The 21,012-nt window shown below is 43.6% G+C and overlaps 1 protein-coding gene across 1 annotated transcript; it reads right to left on the bottom strand.

The window, feature by feature from the left end:
- Positions 1 to 898: 898 nt before the first annotated feature.
- BID (BH3 interacting domain death agonist) lies at positions 899 to 15,862 on the bottom strand. The gene is made up of 6 exons (XM_081210595.1): positions 15,354 to 15,862; positions 6,391 to 6,453; positions 5,189 to 5,375; positions 4,166 to 4,308; positions 2,415 to 2,650; positions 899 to 1,546 (listed from the first exon to the last, which is right to left on the bottom strand). Exons 2-5 carry the CDS (start codon positions 6,400 to 6,402, stop codon positions 2,429 to 2,431), a joined length of 564 nt encoding a protein of 187 aa, XP_081066721.1. The 5' UTR covers positions 6,403 to 6,453; positions 15,354 to 15,862; the 3' UTR covers positions 899 to 1,546; positions 2,415 to 2,428.
- Between the last annotated feature and the right edge of the window lie 5,150 nt (positions 15,863 to 21,012).

Here is a 21,012-nt window from a genome sequence, read left to right as displayed (position 1 = left end):
AGAACTGCAGCTAGAAAGAAAAGGGATTAGGAATACAGGATCAATTTATCAAAACCACATTCCCGAGCACTCAAGTTTTGACAATGAAAGGGTCAGCATAAAATCCCACCTCTCAAAATATTCTTTCTGTGCTGCCATAAAGAGCTGAAGTGAAAGAAATAAAAAAGCAATTTTAGCTCCATAGGCTAACCTTTCCTTTCCTTTTCTTAATAAAAAGAGCCATGTTTTACTGTTGGACTTCTTGGAACTCCTCATGTGGAATACACATTTCCAAAATTCCAAATTAGTCCATAGTTGAACTACATTTTACTTTTTCCCAAGTCAAGTAAATTTGTCTAAAATTGAGAACTATTAAGGCAGTACTCCCACATACACCCTGTGTACACTTTCTCAACCCTTAATGCTGAATCAAAATTTTATTCAGGATTATAGGGTGTGGTCCAATAGGGTGGGGTGGGGGGGACACACCTTTTCAAATTTAGCTGGTGGTGTAAGGAGAAGGCCAGCAATCCACACGCATAAACACAAACAGACACCCACCCCTCTGCTTGCAACTATGTCAAGAGATTTATAAACCGATACCAAGAGCTGGCAAGTTTACAAAGAAAGAGCCCAGGGCTACCTAATCTATTATGAGCTGGAAATTCCCAAGTGCAAATAAAACACTTGCATGACAGAGCAGAACCCACCAATCGAGCAACCTTAAGGGATTTTTATTGGACACCACAAGGCAGCTTCATTTAAAGCAAGAGTGGGTGACCTGTGGCCACAGCATTCCCACTCATTTGGGCTGTTTGGGTGGCACGGATGAGTCCAGAAACACATGCTACCAGGGCAACAGGTTAACCACCTTTGCTGTAAAATTTGCTGCCTAATGTAAAAAGAAAACAGGAAACAATTTTCATTGTTGAAATTTTACAAACAGCAACACAAATACATATATATCAACTACCTGAATTAACAATGATCTGCTAAAAACTGGACAACAACTGGCTCTTTAGAGCCAGTTTCCAAGACAACAGGAAAGATGAAGCTGCTCCAAGGCTAGGTACCATGGGGCACTAGCAGCATACATAGCCAGCACTGTTCCCCCAAGCTAAGGTTTTTTCACATTAGTGCAATTCCTTTCACTGATGCCCAAGAGTAATGTCCTTAGATGGGTTGGAGCACCTGCTATTGCTCATTAAGGCTTTGTAGTTTTATAAGTGATCCCAAACACTCCAATCCAGTTGGCAACTGGCAGAACAGAACATCTACCCTTTGCTCCAAGCTTGTCATTTGCAAGGAATGACGGACTGCTCCCACCATGACCCCAAGAAAAATAGCCACTTGCCTCCTGAGATGTAGAGCAGGACCAAGTATTTCAAGTAGAAAAAAAATGTCATTCATAATTCATACTTTAGAGCAAGGTAAGCAGCACAATGGAACTAATTACTATTGGTAAAAATTGCAAGCAAAGCTTAAAACAGTTCCTTTTAACTGTTTCCTGGTAAAAAAAAAAAAAAAGATTTCTTAAAGGTAGACATGTTGTGTTCCCTTCATTCACCTCTAGAAGAGAAAGAAAAGAGGGAGTTATGTTCAGTCCACTACAGTTCTATTCAATGGTCCACATATTTAGGTATTTCCCAAACAAGTGAACGCCAAAAGGCTTTTTCTTTCATACACACCCTGTATGTATTAAATAATAATAATAATAATAATAATAATAATAATAATAATAATAATAATAATAATTTATTCTTTATACCCCGCCCATCTGTCTGGGTTTCCCCAGCCCATCCTTTAGGGTCCAACTGAAGGCAGGTTCACAAGTCAGAATACATATTGCCAACATGGCATCTCTGGACACACATGTGCCTGCAGCAGCCTTCCCTGACTCCTCCCTGCTGCAACTGAAATCTTGCAGTTGATGAAACAAGCTTCAGGGGTCTCTCTGTGTGTTGCTAACAATGTTTTCTCTGGTTTGCAAGCCCCCAAAATTTGGTGATCTTGGAAAGGCTAACACACCAAACAGAGTCAAAAATGCTCAATTTCCTCATCCTAACAGAGGAAACGTATGGATCTTCAGGCCCTCGGGATTTCCCCCAGTCCATTTCCCCCGTGGGCACCCTCAAGTCCTTCTGTCTTGCTGGAATGTGTCACTTGAACTGCAGTGACTGCCTCTTGCATGTGAGGATGCAAGATGGGGAGACTGTATATAAGTCATGCCCCATTGTTTTGTCTCTGGCCACAAGCAGCACCACTTGTACATGGGCCCCAGTTGTGCATCCTATTCACACATGATGTAAAATCAGGGACCCAACAAACTCTTTTCCTACAACATTTCACACGGCCTGAATAACCACTCCTTTCCCCCCTAGCTTCCAATGTAGGGCTGAATTATTCACTGGGCGTGGAGATAATTAAATAGCAACATCTGGATTTTATTTTATATCACCTCAGGTTCCAAGTTGTTCACATAATCACGGAGGTTCTGGTTGATGTAGTTCACGGTTGTGCTGAACACTTGTTGTAGAAGAGATGGCACAGTGTTTGCTACTTTTTTGGCTAAAACCATAGCTACCACTAGCATGGCTCTCTCCTGCTCCATTTCCAAAGGCATCCTTCGCACAACTTCCTTCACTACTTGAGACAGGTGATTGGTTATTGCCTAAAGAAAAGAGAGGGGGGAAATGTACCTCTTTGAAATGCTGCTCTTCTGTTCCTCTCTACTCCAATCCCTCACAAATAAAACCTATTTTCTCTTCCCCCTTGTCCCCACACACCGCGAGGCATTTGGCGGATCTTTGTTTTGCTCCTTTGCTGTTTATATTACAATAGTTCCAAACATCAAAGATCAGTGTAACAATCATTAACATCCACCAACGATAGATTAATTAATTTTTTTTTCTAAATTATACATGGGTTCATTTATGTACGGATTTCAAAATTCAGCAATCCAATAATATGTCAATAGCAAAGTAACTCCTCAAAGAAGACAAAATACTTTTAGATTATAATTTGCAGGTGTCAACTGTTTATAGGCCTTCACCACTGAAGCTTGAGTGGCATTAAGTTGCATTCTACTTTTTTATAATCATGCATTGGCCACCCACTTTAAAATAATGACTGCCTTCTCCATTTATAACCATATTTCTGGTGAGTAACCTAATGCAATTTATTGTGGGGGAGATCAAAATGGAAATACACCTTCTAACATAAATGAAAGCAACCAACCCCGCCCCCGGCCAAATGAACCACAACATGGGTCAATTTTGCTTTGCTTGCTCCACACCTCCAACATCTGTTGTTAGTAGGCACTCCTTTGCTTAACTGACAAGTAATTCCTTTTAAAACAATTCTCACCAATAGATGAAAAAACAACAGTTGTACCTCTTCCATGTTTTAAATTTTCTTTAAAACATGCTCCCACCACAACAGAAGTACTATTACAGATTACAGTCATAGAATCAAGATTCTCCTCCAGTGAAAAATGATGTTCTGTTTTCGAGGTTGTGCCTGCTTCATTACACATATGGGGAGGCTGCTTTTATGAGAACACCCTCCACAGAAATAATGGAAGTCTGGTGACATAGCTCAGCTGGCAGAGCATGAGACTCTTAATCTCAGTGATGTAGGTTCAAGCACCAAGTTGGATAAAAAGATTCCTGCTTTGCAGAGGGTTGGGCTAGATATCCTCATGGTCCCTTCCAACTCTATAATTCTATGATTCTACCTTCCAGGGGGAGGGACTTTTAAAAAATCACCCCAAGGGAAGCAGTGGGAGCAAGCCTTGGACTCGCCTGCTTCATGGAACACTGTTGTGCCCCAGGGCCAGTTTTGCAGCTAAGCTGAATGCCTTGTTGTCCTCTGTCCAAGAAGAAGACATATCCCTGCATTCCTGAAGTAGAAATTACTGCCTTTTAGCTCACGAGATTGTAGGAGAATCCACAGCAAAACATGCCTGAACTCACTCTCCCAACTCCAATTTTATGTTCCTCAGTCCCAACAGTAAAGCTGAAGTAATTATTATACATCCCATTCACCAAGTCACCTCTGCAAGAGAAGCATGGACTTTGCAAGGGTTCCCAGAAAAACCACACAGCAGTTATTTGGATCCAGGATTTCACTTATCATGGTAGATGAAACTCTGAAGTAAGCCTTAGATTTCATTCCTCTCAATCACCTCTTTGGACATGTTCTCCGCCATAAACTGCCGCGCAAGATTCTGTATGAGCGATGGGTCAATCTCGGCAGCCAGCTGATCTCCGATTTCAGCCAGTTGAGCTCCAATAATCCGGAAAATTTCCTCTTCATCTGAATATATGACTGAAAAAAGATTAAACAGAATGGAATTCTCTGCTCTTCCTCTCTGAACTTCCAGGGCCTACTGAAGGCTTTTTTTATTCCAGCAGGCATTTTAACTGATGTTTTGTTTTTTTAGTGAAAACTAGTTGTTATTTTTGGTATTGCACCTTTGAAAAAAAAATCACTGAAAGACTACTGTAGCTAAGTGGTATATAAATTGTTCAAATAAATAAGGGGAATATCCACACCACACAGGTGAAGAACTACCCAACACACATTTAAAGCAGGACTTCCCCTAAAGAATCCTGAGAACCGTAGCTTCCCACTCACAGGGCCCTTTACAAACTACAGTTCCCTAGATTCTTTGGGGGGAAGTCATGCGCTTTAAAAATGCACTGGATGTGACACATGGCATGGATCTGCCCAAGGTTTAAGTTAGGTTCCAAACAGACAGCTGAGGAGGACAGCACAGAGGATTTGCTACAAGTGTCCACCGTAGCATGGTGGTTACATGGTGAATTTATGGCCAGGGTTCAAATCCCTGCCACAAAGCTTGCTAGGAAACCTTAGGGCAGCCACTGCCTCTCAGCCTAATCTACATCACAGGGCTACTGAGAGAATTATGTGTGCAAGGGGTACACTGCTCTGAGCTGCTTGCAGAAAAGCCAGGATAATAATGCACGTTTTTGCATGTGTGCTTTTAAATGGCCTTAACTGTTTGCAGAGCTATTTTTAATAGTTTTATTTATTTAACTGTTCTTAAAATATTTATATTTATTGCATATTTGTAGTTCTGTCTGTTTTAATTCATGCTGTCAGCAGCCTTGGGTCCTGCACTGAGGGAAAAGCCAGGGTATCAAACAAACAAACCAAACTTGTTTGCTCAAGATAAAATACCTACTGTCCTCAGGTTGCCCAAATCTGTTGCCATCTGTCTGAAGCTCATCATCATCGTCCTGCTCTGAAACCAACTGGTTTTTCAAAGCACAAAGCTCTGAAGCAAAAGCGCAGTCGGAAGACTTCTCCAGGAAGGAGTAGAGAAGAATCTTGGTTAGCTGTGCCTCCTGAAAGGGGCCATTATAATCACCCTATAATGGGGGGGGGGGAGAGAAACAGAACAGGTATTATTTATGATAAACAAGCATGCAGCCAACTTCATTTAATGCTTATTTAAAAATATTTATAATAGCAGTTCTAGTGCATGAAATCCTTTATTATCTTGATCCAGGGGTTATGCATATCTATAACCTTACCCTGTGAAACTGGAGAATATCAGTTTATATTTAAATACAAAAAGGGGAAGTTAGCAGCTCTCAAGATACTAAAAATACCAGGCACTGTCAAACTCTCCGGAGTCAGAGCCAAGTATGGTTTCTAGTGTCCCAGGGGCAGTTATTTTGTAACTCTGTTGTAGTGTAGTGCATTTCTTTTTCGACTGCCCTTGTCTTCGAATCACCATCACACCATTGCTAATAAGGCGATCTTGGCATCTTTTAATTCACACTTGATGTCTGCAAAATAAGATTAAGGACCAGCCTGACTGAGCCTTGTGCCAGCATTAGCTTTCGTGGACTACAGTCCATTTCATCAGGCGATGTCTGTGGAAGTTTATGCTATAATAAACCGGCCTGTCTTTTAAGGTGCCACAAGCCTCTTTGCTGTTTTTTGTCGCAACAGACTAACACAGCTACTCTTCTGGAAATGGTCCCTCGTAGTTGTGCATGCACAATCAAAGCCAGCTATCGGGACTGAATTCTCAAGTGATTCTGAGCTAGAGCTGCCTTAAAAGGGCAGTGCTTTCCGCAAGAAAACACTTATCTAAACATATGGGATCTGTGCTTGTGCACTGCAGCAATTTGTAAACTTTGAGAACTTGGAAGAGACAGGGACCACCACTCCTAAGCAGGGATTCCCTATGTCTCTACATAGCTCAGGAGTAACTGAGAGCCACAGCTTGCTCCTAACTTTGTTCTGCTGAACACTTTTAGGGGGAAAGGGGGTAGGGGCTTCTAGAAAAGGTGACTCAAAAATATCTTTTCTTGGACAAACAACTCAACATTTCTTCAGACGATACAATCATTTGCAAATAATTTTTGCTCCAACCTGGTCCATCATTGATGCTGAAGCCAGGTTACTCGTAATCTTCGGAAATCACAGGGCTTCTACCTGCAAAAGAAGAATTGCATGTGATTTCTTTTCATCTCTTGGTTAATTCTCTCTCTGCAGCTCAAGCTGGCCAGTATATGCCCAGCAATTACCATCTGAAGATCATAGAGGCCTCCTTGACAGCTATTTCACACCAGAATTTTATATCTTTCCACAGACTGGGGGAAAAGGCAGAACTTCTCAATATACTTTATTTGCATATACTGCTGCTGGTGTTTTCGCTGATGATGAATGGGTTTTATTAATATGTATTTATTTGACACTTCACTGTGTGAGGGGGTGGTCCCTGCTGCATTGAAACAGGCAGTGATGCAACAGCTCCTGAAGAAACCAGCTCTGGACTGGAACAACTACTGACCAGTTGCAAATACTCCTTCTTTTGGGGGAAGGTAGTGAAGAGGTCTGTGGTGGGGCAGGTGCAAGCATTCTCTGAGGACCTTTGCAGACAGGGGGAGTGCAACCTTGCTCCAGCTTCTTGATCTCTCGTCAGCAACCTCCTGGACCGGCTCCAGGGAATGGAAATTAGGGGCTGCAATCGTACTTCAAGACCGAGTCCAGAGAGTAGCATCAGAAGAGTGCCTTTTGGCTTCCTGGCAGCTACGCCACAGGGGACTCTCTTATCTCCAGTGCTATTTAATATCTACACGAAGCCATTGGGAGTGGTCATTAGGCGTTTCGGGGCAAGGTGCCGTCAGTGTGCTGATCACACTCAACCATATTTCTCCATAACATCTGAACCAGGAAAGGCTGTGCAGTCCCTGGGACACTGCTTGGATGCAGTGGTGAAAATGATGAGGAAAATCATTCTCAAAAAAGGAAGTGGCCCAGGACTCAGTTGTAAAATGTTAAGGGCTTTCAGGTAGCAGAGCCCAAGGCTTGTGGGGCAGGCATAGGAACCAATACCGGGATAGATGGACCAATGGTAAGGAAACTTTCACAAGTCATAAGGAAATGCTGGGAATGATTTACTCTGCCCCACCCCTGCTATCAGAAACCCCAAAGCTTTTCATCTCCAAACTACAACACCTTGGGCTGTCTTAATTAACATATCTGCATGCTCCCTTTCATGCATAATTTCCAGATGCTCAATGCAGCCAGACAACAAAGTCACTGATGTTACATGGGATGGTAATGTTTTCAATGATTTATTTTTGAATGGAAAATACCTTGAATTATTATTATCCATAAAATTATTTTTTCAGGTTGATTACTGCTAGGGGATGTATGCTGACGTAACAAATAAACCAGGCATAGGCAAACTTGGCCCTCCAGATGTTTTGGGATTACAATTCCCATCATCCCTGGCCACAGGTCCTGTTAGCTAGGGATCATGGGAGTTGTAGTCCCAAAACATCTGGAGGGCCGAGTTTGCCTACGCCTGAAATAAACAGCTTTTCCACAAGCTAAAATTAGTGTTAATAGGCCTCAGTGCTTTCCTTTTCTCCCACTTAAATGGTAACAATGAAAATCAATGCCTGCAGTCAAGCTGTCATGAGCTTAACTACGTTTATTTGAATTTAATTTAAATATATATGCAGGGCATTCCTATGTATATTTACTACCCAGGTAGGTGGTAACTTCCACACTGGCTTATTGCACTTTCTTTTTTCTTTTACCATCCCACAATGTCTGCCTGCACACTCCGCTGCAAATCTTGCTGTTCTTTGCCTAAGCAGTTTAAGCACAATTAAGTCTAGCTCAGACAAGGAGAATGAAAGCAGAGTACGAAGGAAGTGGGGACGCTGAACAATAAACTCCAAAGGGGAAACCTCAAAGGAATAGGAAATCACTAAGACAGACCAAATTGTTTTAACTTGGCAATAAAAACCACAGGAAATAAGTATCGGTCTGCGGCTCAGGCTCCAATTATCCACTAACGACTGGAAATGTATTCTTCTTATTATAACCAGTTTATGACCTGCCTGCCCACCACCCCAAGTCCCAGCGTGGGTTGAAACAACTAAAGCACCATGTTAAATATAGTTTAAAGCCACTTACAACCACAGAAGGTGGGTCCAAAAAGCATACATCTCAGGTGTCAAAAGCCAAGGAGAGAGGTGTGCCACTTATCACCTACTGCAAGTGACCAGTGGCTGCCCTGATGCACAATAATAATAATAATAATAATTTATTATTTGTACCCCGCCCATCTGGCTGGGTTTCCCCAGCCACTCTGGGTGGCTTCCATAGACACCAAAAATACACTAAAACATCATAGATTAAAAACTTCCCTGAACAGGGCTGCCTTAAGATGTCTTCTGAATGTCAGGTAGTTATTTATCGCTTTGACATCTGATGGGAGGGCGTTCCACAGGGCGGGCGCCACTACCGAGAAGGCCCTCTGCCTGGTTCCCTGTAGCTTTGCTTCTCGCAATGAGGGAACCGCCAGAAGGCCCTCGGTGCTGGACCTCAGCGTCTGGGCAGAATGATGGGGGTGGAGACGCTCCTTCAGGTATACTGGGCCGAGGCCATTTAGGGCTTTAAAGGTCAACACCAGCACTTTGAATTGTGCTCAACTATCAGTCATGGTGGCCGGGCTCGATGGGAGCTGGAGATCAACATCACCTGGAGGGCTACAGCCTCTCCACACCTGCCTTAAGCAAAGCAAGCTGCAGTACTGTTGCTAAGGTATGGCTGCCACGCAATCTATGTGACTGTTTTATACATGCTTTTAATATACTGTAAATCCCTTTGGGATGCTCCATGGGAAGCAATTATAAATGAATTATTACTCCTACTCCTACTATGAGTTCCCAGTCCAAATCCCAGGCTGCATATATTAATCTGTGGCAATATTGTAGATTCTATGCTTCACAGAGCCTGCAGTGAACTTTAAATGAAGCTTTAAAGTTCAAAGCTTTGGTAAATCTGTTTGTTTTAATTTTTGCATGCGGGGGAAATCACAAAACGTATTATGTTGTACAAAAATTAGGAGCAATCCTATACTGAATGCAATGTGTGCAGAGAAAATGTTGGTCAAGTATAAGAAAAAAGCTTAATAGGTTAAATGGAGATAACAGAACCTATGTAACCAAACTATAAAATGATTGCAATGTTTACTGGTGCCACCTAGGGATTGCCACCAAACTTCCAATACAAAACAGTACAAACATTTGTCAGAACTGGGAAAGTGAAATAGCTTTAGTTGCAAAGGTTGCAAAATACACCAAAGTATTTAATTCACAGATTGGCAAGGGGATACAAAAAAACACCAACTTTTTTGTGGGGGGAGAGAAGGCACAATAAACACTCAGAAATCAAATTTATATAAGGCTCCAAGGAAAAATGCCAAAGAAACTGAATTTTCAAAATGCAAGGGAAGATAAATGGCTTTGCATTATTGATTCATTCATCCCACACTTTTGACTACACTTCTCCATCACTTTCCTAACCACAAAAAGTCACTTCCTTTTTTAAAAGTAGACCTGTTGCACCAGGGCGACTACATTAACTGCTGAAACCTCAGGAAAGAATTCAACACTGTTTTAAGAGAAATGTTCCATCAGCACAAGCAGTTCAGCCTGTCAAATGGAATAATTTCAGGGGGTGGGCAAGGAGAGGAGAGAGGGGAGAAGTCCCATTGTGCAAGCAGAAATCCTCAGGGCGGGGGGCGGGGGAAGCTTCTGCTGATGGGACACATTAGGTGAATCTCACCCTAAACTTTCTGGTACGTGCTTGAATCGCCAAGTAAAGATATGAAGGGTGTCAATCATATAAGGACAACAGTCATCATAATATCATCGTCACAGCCATGAAAAAACATATGTTCAAGTCAACAACCTAAAAAAAATATGACTCATGTTGCAAAGGTCATATTTATTAAGAAAGTAGCTGTCAACATCAAATTCTCAGCTCCCAAGTTCCAGGAAACACAAAACATTGTATTTCTGGAAGCAGGAGTGAATGACAGTAGTTCTCTAGGTGGACTTTTTTGGTCAAGTTGAAAACCAGAATACTAGCTGGCATCTATTAATACTGGATGTGCTCCCTTTTAATTTTTTTGCTTTGTAGGCAATTATTTACACTGATTGCTTGCTCACCTCAAACTCCAATAGTAAGAATGAGGTCTTTGGTGATAAAACCCCTTAATTCCTTTAGTTGGGTATGATTCTTTTATTTTATTTTTAGCAGTTCTCATTGTCTGTTCAGGTTTCCAGCTGCTAAGTATCTGGGATGTAGGTTTGACAAGAGCCCTTTTTATTCCTGTTGCTTGTGGGAATTATCTTGCACCTCTAGTAGAGTTTGAAATTTCCCATGTGCCAGGCTCATTTTTTACCTGGCTATCGGTCACTTGCAACCAAGTGAAGCCAGGAGCCAGAATGGCGTCTGACGTCTCCACCATCTGGAGGCACATGTCTGAGGATCCCTGAATCTTGCCTGTTTTCACACACTAACAACACATCCTGTAGAATTCCGTCAGTGATATTTTATCTGCACAATCAGAATGAACCCAAGAGTTGCATTGAAAAATATGCTTTTGACCTATCTGGCTCCTAAATGGCAACTAAACATTCCATTTTGGCAACTGTAACTCTGGTTTAAGGACCCACCTGGGTCCTTATATCTGAGTTTCTAACACTGACTCTAGACTGTGATTTAGGGGGCTTGCAGTGTTGTTTTCATTTATGATTACATTCACAGTGTCTACTCACAGGCTCACTAGCACAGAGCTAACTGCTCACAGGAAAGAGACCTACCCATGTGAACCATTGAGTGAAGCCTGTCAAATGCGGAGAGGTGTTTGCGCAGAGGACAGACAGCCTGAACAGCTCACGTGCTGCCAACTTGCAAAACTTTTTTTTTTTTTGCCTCAGGTAGTTTAACTGTCAGCTGCACACCTAAAGACAGGTGGTGGTGGAGAAACAGATAAGAGATATAGCAAGTAGATGCTGAAAAAAGTCTTACTGTTCCAAATGTAACAGAGACCAATCTTATCCAAACCCACAGGAGACTTTAGATATTCAGAGGGTAACAGGAGCACACACATGTGTGCAAATAATTCACACAAGCACGAAGTTCCTATGGTGAGGTTACCAGATTTTTTCCGATGAATCCAGGGACACTTTTCAACTTCAATGGATTTTGTATGGGGACTGATTTGTAAATCCGGGGACTGTCCCCGGGAAACGGGGACGTCTGGTAACCTCATCCTATGGGTTATGGCCTCTATTCTCACACCCTGGCTCCAGAAGAAGCTTCTTGCAAGACACACCTGCCTCCAACCACAGTGGCAAAAGGGAAATATAATTCAGGCTTCTCAATTTACTCAATGGGTCACTGGCCAAAAAGATTGTTATTAATAAAAAGAATAATATTCCAAGGCTGAAGTTAGACCCAAATTCACTTTGGAAAAGGAGGCCATTTCCTCCAATTATGAGCAAACGTGAGGAGGTTCTGCTGCAGGGGTGAGCTCGATTTTCCTCACATTTGCTCTTGTAATGAAACATACAGTCTCCAAATCAAATACAACAGCTCCCTCTCTAGTGCATCAGGCATGCTGTCCACATTGTTTTTTATTTCAAGTGCCTTATGTGCATGTTTGTTTCATGCTTTAAAAAAAAATTGGGGGGGGGGGTGCTGGGTAGAGGAAGAAAATGTGGCTTTGTGACTAATACAAAGGCCAGACTATCAAAGTGGTAAAAATCTGGCTTCTGCTGAAAACTGCTGGTTTCCTCCAACCAAAATGTGGTGAGGATACTTCCACTGTAGAGTGGCTGGAAAAATGATGTACTTCTGCATGCAAGCTATACTTCTGTGAAACCCACTATCAAATCCAAATGCATACAAGAATATTATCACGCTCTGAAAAGTGAGCAAACGCAGCACTGTTCAAAGTTGTAACACAAAAGTAGAATACATGCAACCTGAATCAGGTCCAAAACACTAGTGTTTATTCTTCGGCACTTACCCCTTTAAAATATTAGCAAGGTGGGAGAAATCCTTTCCTAACACTGCTTACCTGCATTTTAGAGAAACAAGCGCCATATCACACACTTCAGACCCTAAGCTACCACTTATGGCCTCTATGGTGGATGGGAAAGAAAGGCAGTTGCAGGACCACTCTTCCTATTTCCTTGACAAACCTATTCATCACTGAGGCTTCTGCAGCTGTTGTTATGTGAAGCAGGGACTGAATATGACACATGCAATGGTAGCAAGTGAAGCTGGGAAAATGACTAGAACTCCCTTGCCTCCCAGTAATCTTGGCAGGCTCTTCGGTACTTTAGCTACAGAAATGCTCGTTCCCAACATTGTCACATTTAGGTGTGACTGACGACATGAACATTAAGATCAAGGTTGGGCCTAAACATTAAGATAAAGCTTGATATGGTGAAAAAGCTCAGTGTCACCTTCCTCCAGCTGTGTCCCACTTTATCCTAAGGTAAAGTGAGTCACTTGTTGCCATTCATCTCTATGGATAAAGTATAGCACTGCATTCAGGAATGTGATTGTGATGTAATGTCTCACCCCATTCCACTCTTGATGATACAAGGTGGCCTTGCACCACTAGGAATCTGGGGCAGGTGGGAACAGAAAGTGAGAGGATGCGTGAGATGAACTGTGCTTCCAATATTCAAGCTCTTCCTACACACACACATTGCCTGCCACAATATTTTTTTTTTAAAAAGTTATATAAACAAAACCTAATTTCTCGCTTCTTGTTGTTTGGTCACACTGCACTAGGAATCGAAAACCTGTGGCCCTCCAGATATTTTATTTATTTATTTCAGCATTTAGATACTGCTTAGTAAATAAATCAAAACAGTGATTTCCTGAACTCCAACTCCCATTAGCCCCAGCAAACATGCCCAAAGATCAGGGATGATGTGAGCTACAGTTCAACAATACCTAAAGGAAGAGAAATTGGAGAACTGTCAGGGCTTTGGTGGGGTGCCAGTTAACTTTTTCCCTAGGCTGATGTATTTATATTGCAACTACAATTGAGAAAAGAAAGGAGAGAGAACAACTGGAGCGACATGGGACTTTCTGGACAAATGGATTAACATTTGGCAAAGAAAGAAGAAAAATTATGGACAAATAATTACTACACGCAGTAGCAAAAGGATATAGATCTTCATTTGTGGACTAATAAATTATTGAATGTGTTAATACAAATAGAAGTTATAAACGTTGCAGCTGCTGAATGGATTATAGAGTAATTACGATTAGAATACAACTGGATTAAGTAAGACTTTGGAAGCAGATTTTTTTTAAAAAACAAACCTGTAATTCTAGCACACGGGGGGTGGGGGCACCAAAATTATACAATTGGGTATTTGATTTGGTATTGTGATTTGATATAGATATAATGAGGTGTATTTTGGATTTGGAAACTAATAAAAATTATTGTAAAAAATACAGTTCAACTATGTCTAGAGCTGGGGTTCCCATGGGCACCCAAAAGACACCCCTGATAACACTTGCCACAGCCCCCTGCAACTCCCTATTTTATATATAAATACATATTAAAGGGGGAGGTTGTATTTATTCTGAGGCAGTGCAAATGTTTTTGCCTGTTTTGGCAGTTTATGCAAAACGGGTATTTTTTTCATGCTCATGTCTGTTTCTTAGATTTCCAAAAGTGCTTTTGGGCTAGAAAGATTGGGGACCCCAGATCTACAGTACATCCTCCTGCCTGCACCTGGCAAATGCAGCCAGGGCACCACAGCCATACAGGGTTCTCCCTCTGGACCCAACCAAGGAAAGTAAACAAGTTGCGGCAGCTGCTGTTTCTGCATCCCCTGGCTGCTGACTTTCCTGCTCCATCCATGCTTGCAGGGAGAGGGGTACTGGCAGCAGGGAACTTTGCCCCATGAAGGGAGCCCCCAAAGCCCAAGGTCCTGGCTGAACATGCCACTGTGGGCATCTCTCAAGCAGCCAAAGAGGCCTCTTGTTCCCCCAGCTCGGCCTGCCCAGTCAAGGAGCCGACAAGGCGCCCCGAGGCCTGCCCTACCCCTGACCACCATCACAACCACGGTTATTTCCGGACACCCCCAGTGGGGAATGTTTTGGGCAACGTCTGCCTGGGACCTCCAAATGGGAGAAAAAATAGGAAAACCGCGCAACAAAACACGAGGTGGGAAACCCAGAAAGAGCAACCGCACCCACCCAATGCTAAAAACAGAATAATAAACCTAATTAATCGGCTGTCCCCTGCCTTTTCATGGCACTTCGAGGAGTCTCCCTCAAAAGCGCACACACAAAAGCCCTCAGGAAGGGAAGACCAGACAAGGAGCGAATGCTTTAAGGAAACGGCGCGTTCCCTTCGGCAATACTTTGAAGCGTAGCTGCGGGCTAATAGTCTTGCCACGGTTTTTGAAAACGAATAGCAACATTTGGAGCAACTACAGTGGTACCTCGGGTTACATACGCTTCAGGTTACAGACTCCGCTAACCCAGAAATAGTGCTTCAGGTTAAGAATTTTGCTTCAGGATAAGAACAGAAATCGCGCAGCAACAGCGGGAGGCCCTATTAGCTAAAGTGGTGCTTCAGGTTAAGAACAGTTTCAGGTTAAGAACGGACCTCCGGAACGAATTAAGTACTTAACCTGAGGTACCACTGTATATGCTACTGCCACAGAATTGGGGGGGAAGAGCCACGAGGAAGCGCCTCCAGAACATCAAGCAAGCGGGTCTCGCCTATGGCTTAACTAGTGAAGGAAGCGCGGGGAGGAGGAGGAGGATTCCAGTCAGTGCCTTCTCAACATTCCCAAACATTTTTGACTCTCTTTTTAGGCCGGAGATCTTTCGGCGGCGGGTGAGGGAGGGGTCGCTGCCAACCGGCCGCCAGCAAAGCCCCCCATTGCGACCACACCCTCGCGCGCGCGCCGGGGAAAGAGGGTCTCTCCAAAGCGGGGCGCGGGAGAGGCGGGAAACCCCGCTTCTCCGAAGCCACTCACCATGCAAAGCGGCTCTGCCCAGCTCAGGTCCCGCAGCCCCGCCGCCTGCTCGCTTTCTTTCCTTTTTTCGTCCGCTCCGCTCCGAGCAGCGGATTCGCCACCGCGAGACTGACTTCACTTCCTCCTCGCGCCGCTTTTCGCTGCGCGCTCCTCCCCTCCAAATCCCGCTTTTTAAAGCGACACGGGCCCTTTTCGCGAGCGGGCCTTTCCCACGAGTTGTACCTTGGTCTAGGGAAGAAGTGCTGGCAGCGGGGCGGGGATTACACATTTCTGATTCAGCGACGTCCAGCCAAGGCGCTGCTCTGCGCTTCTGAGAACAAGCTTTCCAAGAAGCGATTTGCCCGCCGCGTCCCGTCCAATGCGCCGGGTTATTCGGGCTATGGCGCGCTTGAAGGCAGCCTTCTGATCGCGGGAGCTTTGAACTTCTGGGCCAAGTTTTAAATGCCTGCTGAAAACTTTCCTGCTGCGCCAGGCCTCTGCAGTCAATTAAGAACCCGTCCTTCTACAGTGCTTAACTGATGTCTGCTTTTAACTTCCTTACGGTTTTTATGCTTTATTGTTGTAAACTGCCTTGTTATATTTTTAAATGACATAGCGGTATATAAATTTTTAAATATATGACCAAACATATGATTAATCAGATAATTCTGCATCAGTTTGCATAGTTTATTGCAGTAATGGTGAGGTGGGCCAGAATACCCGTTTTTAGGTGTCACACTCACAGTTATGGCCAGTGTGGTGTAATGGTTAGAGCAGCCTTCCTGAACTTGACGCTATCCAAAAGTTTTGGATTCTGCAGCCAGTGGTCAAGGAGAATGGGAGCTGTAGTCCAGCAACATCCAGTGGGCACCAAGACATGGGGAAGTCTGGGTTAGACTAGGCCTAAGGAGACCCAGGTTAAAATCCCCACTAAGCCATGAAGCCAACTGGAAGACTTTGGGCCAGATGCCATCTTTCAGCCTAACCTACCTTACAGGGCTGTTGTGAGGATAAAATGGGGAGGAGACTCACATATACCATCTTCCGCTTCTTGGAGGGGGCACAGGAAGTAAATGGCTAATGATGGGGTGGGTGGGGTAAACTTTCCCCCCTTTTTGTCAGTGGATTGCATTTTATTGATTTATAAGTTTTATAAACTGCCTGAAGGACTTTGTTGATGGACAGAATAAAAATGGCATAAATAAATACTTTGAAAATAAACGAATGTTCACACAAAGCAATATATCGGAAGAGGCATTCCCTCCAAGGTGTGACATAATAATAATAATAATAATAATAATAATAATAATAATAATAATAATAATGAAACTCTTCTAATGCAACAGCTGTCACCCACAGACTTCGAAGTAGCAGCAAGTTACTTTAAAAATGCCCAAAGTTGGCCTGCCATGCCTTATACTTTAACACTATCTGCTCTGGAAACTTACTTTGAAAACAGTTCTAAAAACTGCAATGAAACTGCCTGAATCATTGCTGCAGGCAAGCAAGGTGGGAGTGCTAATTTGCAAAAAGATGAGGCAGCAGGTGTTTTGGAGGCAGAAAGTGGTAGGGAAGGAAGGGGGGCACCGTATTTTTTGCTCCATAAGACGCACTTTTTCCCTCTTAAAATCTAAGGGGAAATGTCTGTGCGTCTTACGGAGCGAATGTGTGGTCCCTGGGGCTGGGGGGAGGGAGAACCCAGGCTTCCCTTGCCAGCCCCGACAAGCTCTGGGAGCAGCGGGAAGGCTGCGTGGAGTCTTTCCGCTGATCCCCGACCTGCTCTTTGGGGCTGACGGTGGCTTTCCCCAAAAAGCAGGTCGGGGAGCAGCGGAAAGGCTGCTCCCCGAGCTTGTGGGGCTGGTGGGGGGGGAAGCCGCGCTTCCCCTACCACCAGTCCCGGGGAGCAGCAGGAAGGCTGCACGCAGCCTTTCCACTGCTCCCTGACCTGCTCTTTGGGTCAAGCAGCTCTGGGGTAGCCCACGAAGCCTCCGCAGGGCAGCGGGGAGCCTTCATCCCGCTGCCCTGGGGAGGCTTCGCACAGCTATCTGGCTTTTGCGGGAGAGCGAGGCTCTCTCACTTCCCCCACCTCCCGCAAAAGCCCCCAAGAGCCGCATTTCCTCCCCCCTTGAATCCCCCCCCCAAAGTAGGTGCGCCTTATGGTCAGGTGTGTCTTATGGAGGGAAAAATACGGTATGTGAAATCTGCCTGTGCATCCTCAGCTAGCCTCCTGCCCTCAGGTGACAGTGGCAACACTAGCATCACCAATGTGGAGGTAGGATTTAAATGCCTTTCCAGTTGGGTATTGTACATGGAAAACAGCAAAATACGTTGGGAGGCTGAGAAGCAGCAGCTTGCTTAAAGCGACCTGTTGAGTTGATGGCAGATAAGAGATTTGACTTGCTGGCTTGTTCAGTTTGCAACCCTGTGCAGACTTACACAGGAGTAAGTTAGACCTGCTCTCTGTTCATTTTGATTGCTAAGGAAATGAAGCACCCTGCAGATGTTCTCTCACATGCAGAGTGAGAGTTTGGTGCTTTCTTATAATGGGTGCATTGGCTGTGGGCTCAGCTGTTTTAGCCAATGCCGTTTCCCCTTCCTGAAGACGGCAGGTGTGGGCTCAGTGGGGAAGAATTTGGGAATTCCCCTGCTGAACAGGTGAGCTGGGACACTGGGGGAATCCTCTGTTTTTGCCCCACTGAAAGAATGAAACGTCTTTAAAAAGTAATGCAATGAGGTGCTTTCCTCACTGACTCATACTATGTCTCGTGGTGCTGCAGGAGCATGCAATTGTTATGCTGTGTTCCCAAGACTGCCGCACATGAAGAAGCAAAAGTGACTGAGATATCTACTAATTGATGATGACCCCCTAAAATCACTCATGGTTGCCAGATTCCTGATCAGCGTCCTATCCCTAAAGAAGAGAAACGGTCTCCTGTGTGATTCGGACAACCCCTTTAAACCATGACCTGTGTTTTAGGTGATATCACCATTGTTTTAAACCATGATCTATGTTTTAGGCGATATCACCATTGATATCCCTGATTAATTTATGAGCAGAGGGCGATGTATAGGTTACAAAATTATTGTAATGTATGATGGTGGTTTCTGTTTGTATGATGGTGGTTTTTGTTTTTGTTTTGCTTCGGTTACTGTTTGTCTTTTGTAAGTTTTGGCGATTTTAAATTTGGAGGTTTAAGTATAATATGTCGGTATGGGAAACTGTCGTGTAACGGGCCAATGGCCGTAATAAAGATCAATCCAAGAAGCAAAAGTGCTATCGATGGCTGTGTGCCTCTGGAGAAGTGGGGAGAGAGAGTTGCCACCTCTTCTCTAAAGTCACAGTTGTCAAAGTGTGCAAGAAGTGCAAGATGGACCCCAAGGTAACAAAGGCAGGGACAGAAAACAAAAGCAGGAAGAGAGTTCTGCTTACCGATACATGTAATAGGTTTCTGCTTGTCTTTCTGCTTTTATCAAAGGAAGACCCTTTTCTGAAGAACTAATAAAGTGACATATAAAAGTTTTTTTGCAGCGCCTACCTGCCATCAGAATGGCAGCCTGTACTCCCCACCTCCCACATTTAATCTGAATTTACTCTTCCCAGGGTGGGAATGGGGGAATCCGGTAAGTTAAAAAACAACAACCCTGCTGCTAGCAACTTATTTATGATATCTAAATGAACAATTTGCAGTATTAAGCCCCCATCTGAAAGCATCCTGATACTGCATATGTAATTATAAAAGGATCGGGTGTGTGTGTGTGAATCCTTTTAGGCAGGTTCTAGATCTGGCATTCAAAGCAGTTGCCCTAATGGTTTCTTATCTCTGCTAAGGAGAAAAAGTAGGTCTTTCAAATATACCCCCTAGTTTAATAAATCATGATAAAAATATAAAAAACTCCTTCTTAGGAATGCTTCTTCATAACACTGTGACATAGCAACTTTAAAACAAGGGACTGTGCCAGTTTTATCAGCATGTAGTTCAAAGGGTTCGTTTGCTTGAAATAGAAAGGGGTGGGGTGAGAATGCGGCATAGACTCGAACTGCAGATTCATACATTTCAAAATCTTCCCAACACTGTCTTCTGAACTTCCTCTTTCCTAGCAATAGAAAGTGAAACTGACAGCTGGTTTTAGCATGTCTGAACCGAGAAGTTACGAACTATGTATGTATGCTTCACCCCCAACTCCTATCTGATAACAGTACTCACAACTGCCCTGCCACGTAGGTTAGGCCGAGAGAGACTTGGCTGTGTCTCAAGGTCACCCAGGAAGCATCAGGGCTATCTACGAATCTGAACTTGGGTCTCCTTCAATACTTAGTGCCGTGTCATATTGCCTGAACTGGCAGTATATAAATGCATGCATATATATATACACATATATGCGCATATGCCAATGTTTTAATTTTACTTATTAAATAGTTATTCTATCCTTCCTCACAAAGGAGACCAGGGAAGCAAAAACAAGCGATAAAAACATCTTACAGCCCATTCCAGTTCAGATGCAGACAGTGAAAGATCTCAACTTAAAAGGCTTGTTGGAAGAGGAAGGACTTCACTATTCAAGCGGAGGGGATTCCAAGGGTGGGTTCCACAACTGAGGTGCTGGAAACTGAGTTCCGGCGAGTTCCGGCTGAAAAAAAGCCCTGGCTCTGCAGATTCACGTATCCGAATATCCGGCTCTCTTACTTTCTTGGTTGTTTCTGCTGTGCTGGTCAGTGGTGGCCATTTTCAGGCAGCAACTATGGAAGAGGGGAGTGATAGTTGACAAATCAGAGAGCGGGGGGGGGGGAATCAGACAAATCAGGGAGCAGGAGAAGTCAGACAAATCAGATTGGGTTTTTTTTTTGTTTTTACTTTGTCTCTCTTTTACTGATTGGCTGTAGTGATTTCAGGACAGAGGGGTGGGGTTGAGGAGAGACATAGCAAACCCTGCATTACAAGTGTTCCCATAAGAAATAATGGAAATTGTGGGCTCATTATGTGAACAACTTCCTGGGGACACATTGTGTTTGTTAAGCAGGAGTTGCATGTATATGTTATTTACATGATTTATTATATTTGTTTTGATATGCTCTGAAGGCAGCTTTTAAGTAAAAAATTGGCCATAGCATGTTGGGCTGCTCTGAAAACAAAATCAAATTTTTCAGCATCTTGTGATACATCCTCTTTTGCTTTGGGGTATTATATATATAAATGACACGTCCACCATGCTATAGAACTTAAGCCACCAATGCAACACCGGAAACACATCATACGAGTTGTGGTGGATAATTAGGAAAGCAATAGAAAATAAAATTGCCAATATGGTATAGCGTCTTTATAAAAAGTCTATGGTGCTCTCAAACTTGTAATACTGGGTTTGTGCTATAGTGGTGCTATTGACATTCTGCTCATGCAATAGGACTTCTAATTCCTCTCCTATCCCTGCCCCCCCTAAATGAAAACTGTTCCAGATGGTCCGCCAACCCTCTAGAACAGATTTTTAAGGGGAGAGAAGGGGCAGTACTGTTGCACAAGTGTAAGACTTGCAGGAGCAAAATGGCAGCATTGTACACAACCGTGTACTGCTCTGGTTATTACATCTCAAAAAGGATAGTGTCGAACTGGAAACGGTGCAGAATAGGGCCGCCAACAATTTGCTGTTGGCGTGAACCGTGAAGCAAAATCAAATTCCAATGAAG

This window comes from Podarcis bocagei, assembly GCF_964188305.1.
Source record: "Podarcis bocagei genome assembly, chromosome: 10".
Lineage (NCBI taxonomy): Eukaryota > Metazoa > Chordata > Lepidosauria > Squamata > Lacertidae > Podarcis > Podarcis bocagei.
The sequence above is the reverse complement of the archived record's forward strand: the minus strand, read 5'-3'. Positions and strand labels throughout refer to the sequence as shown.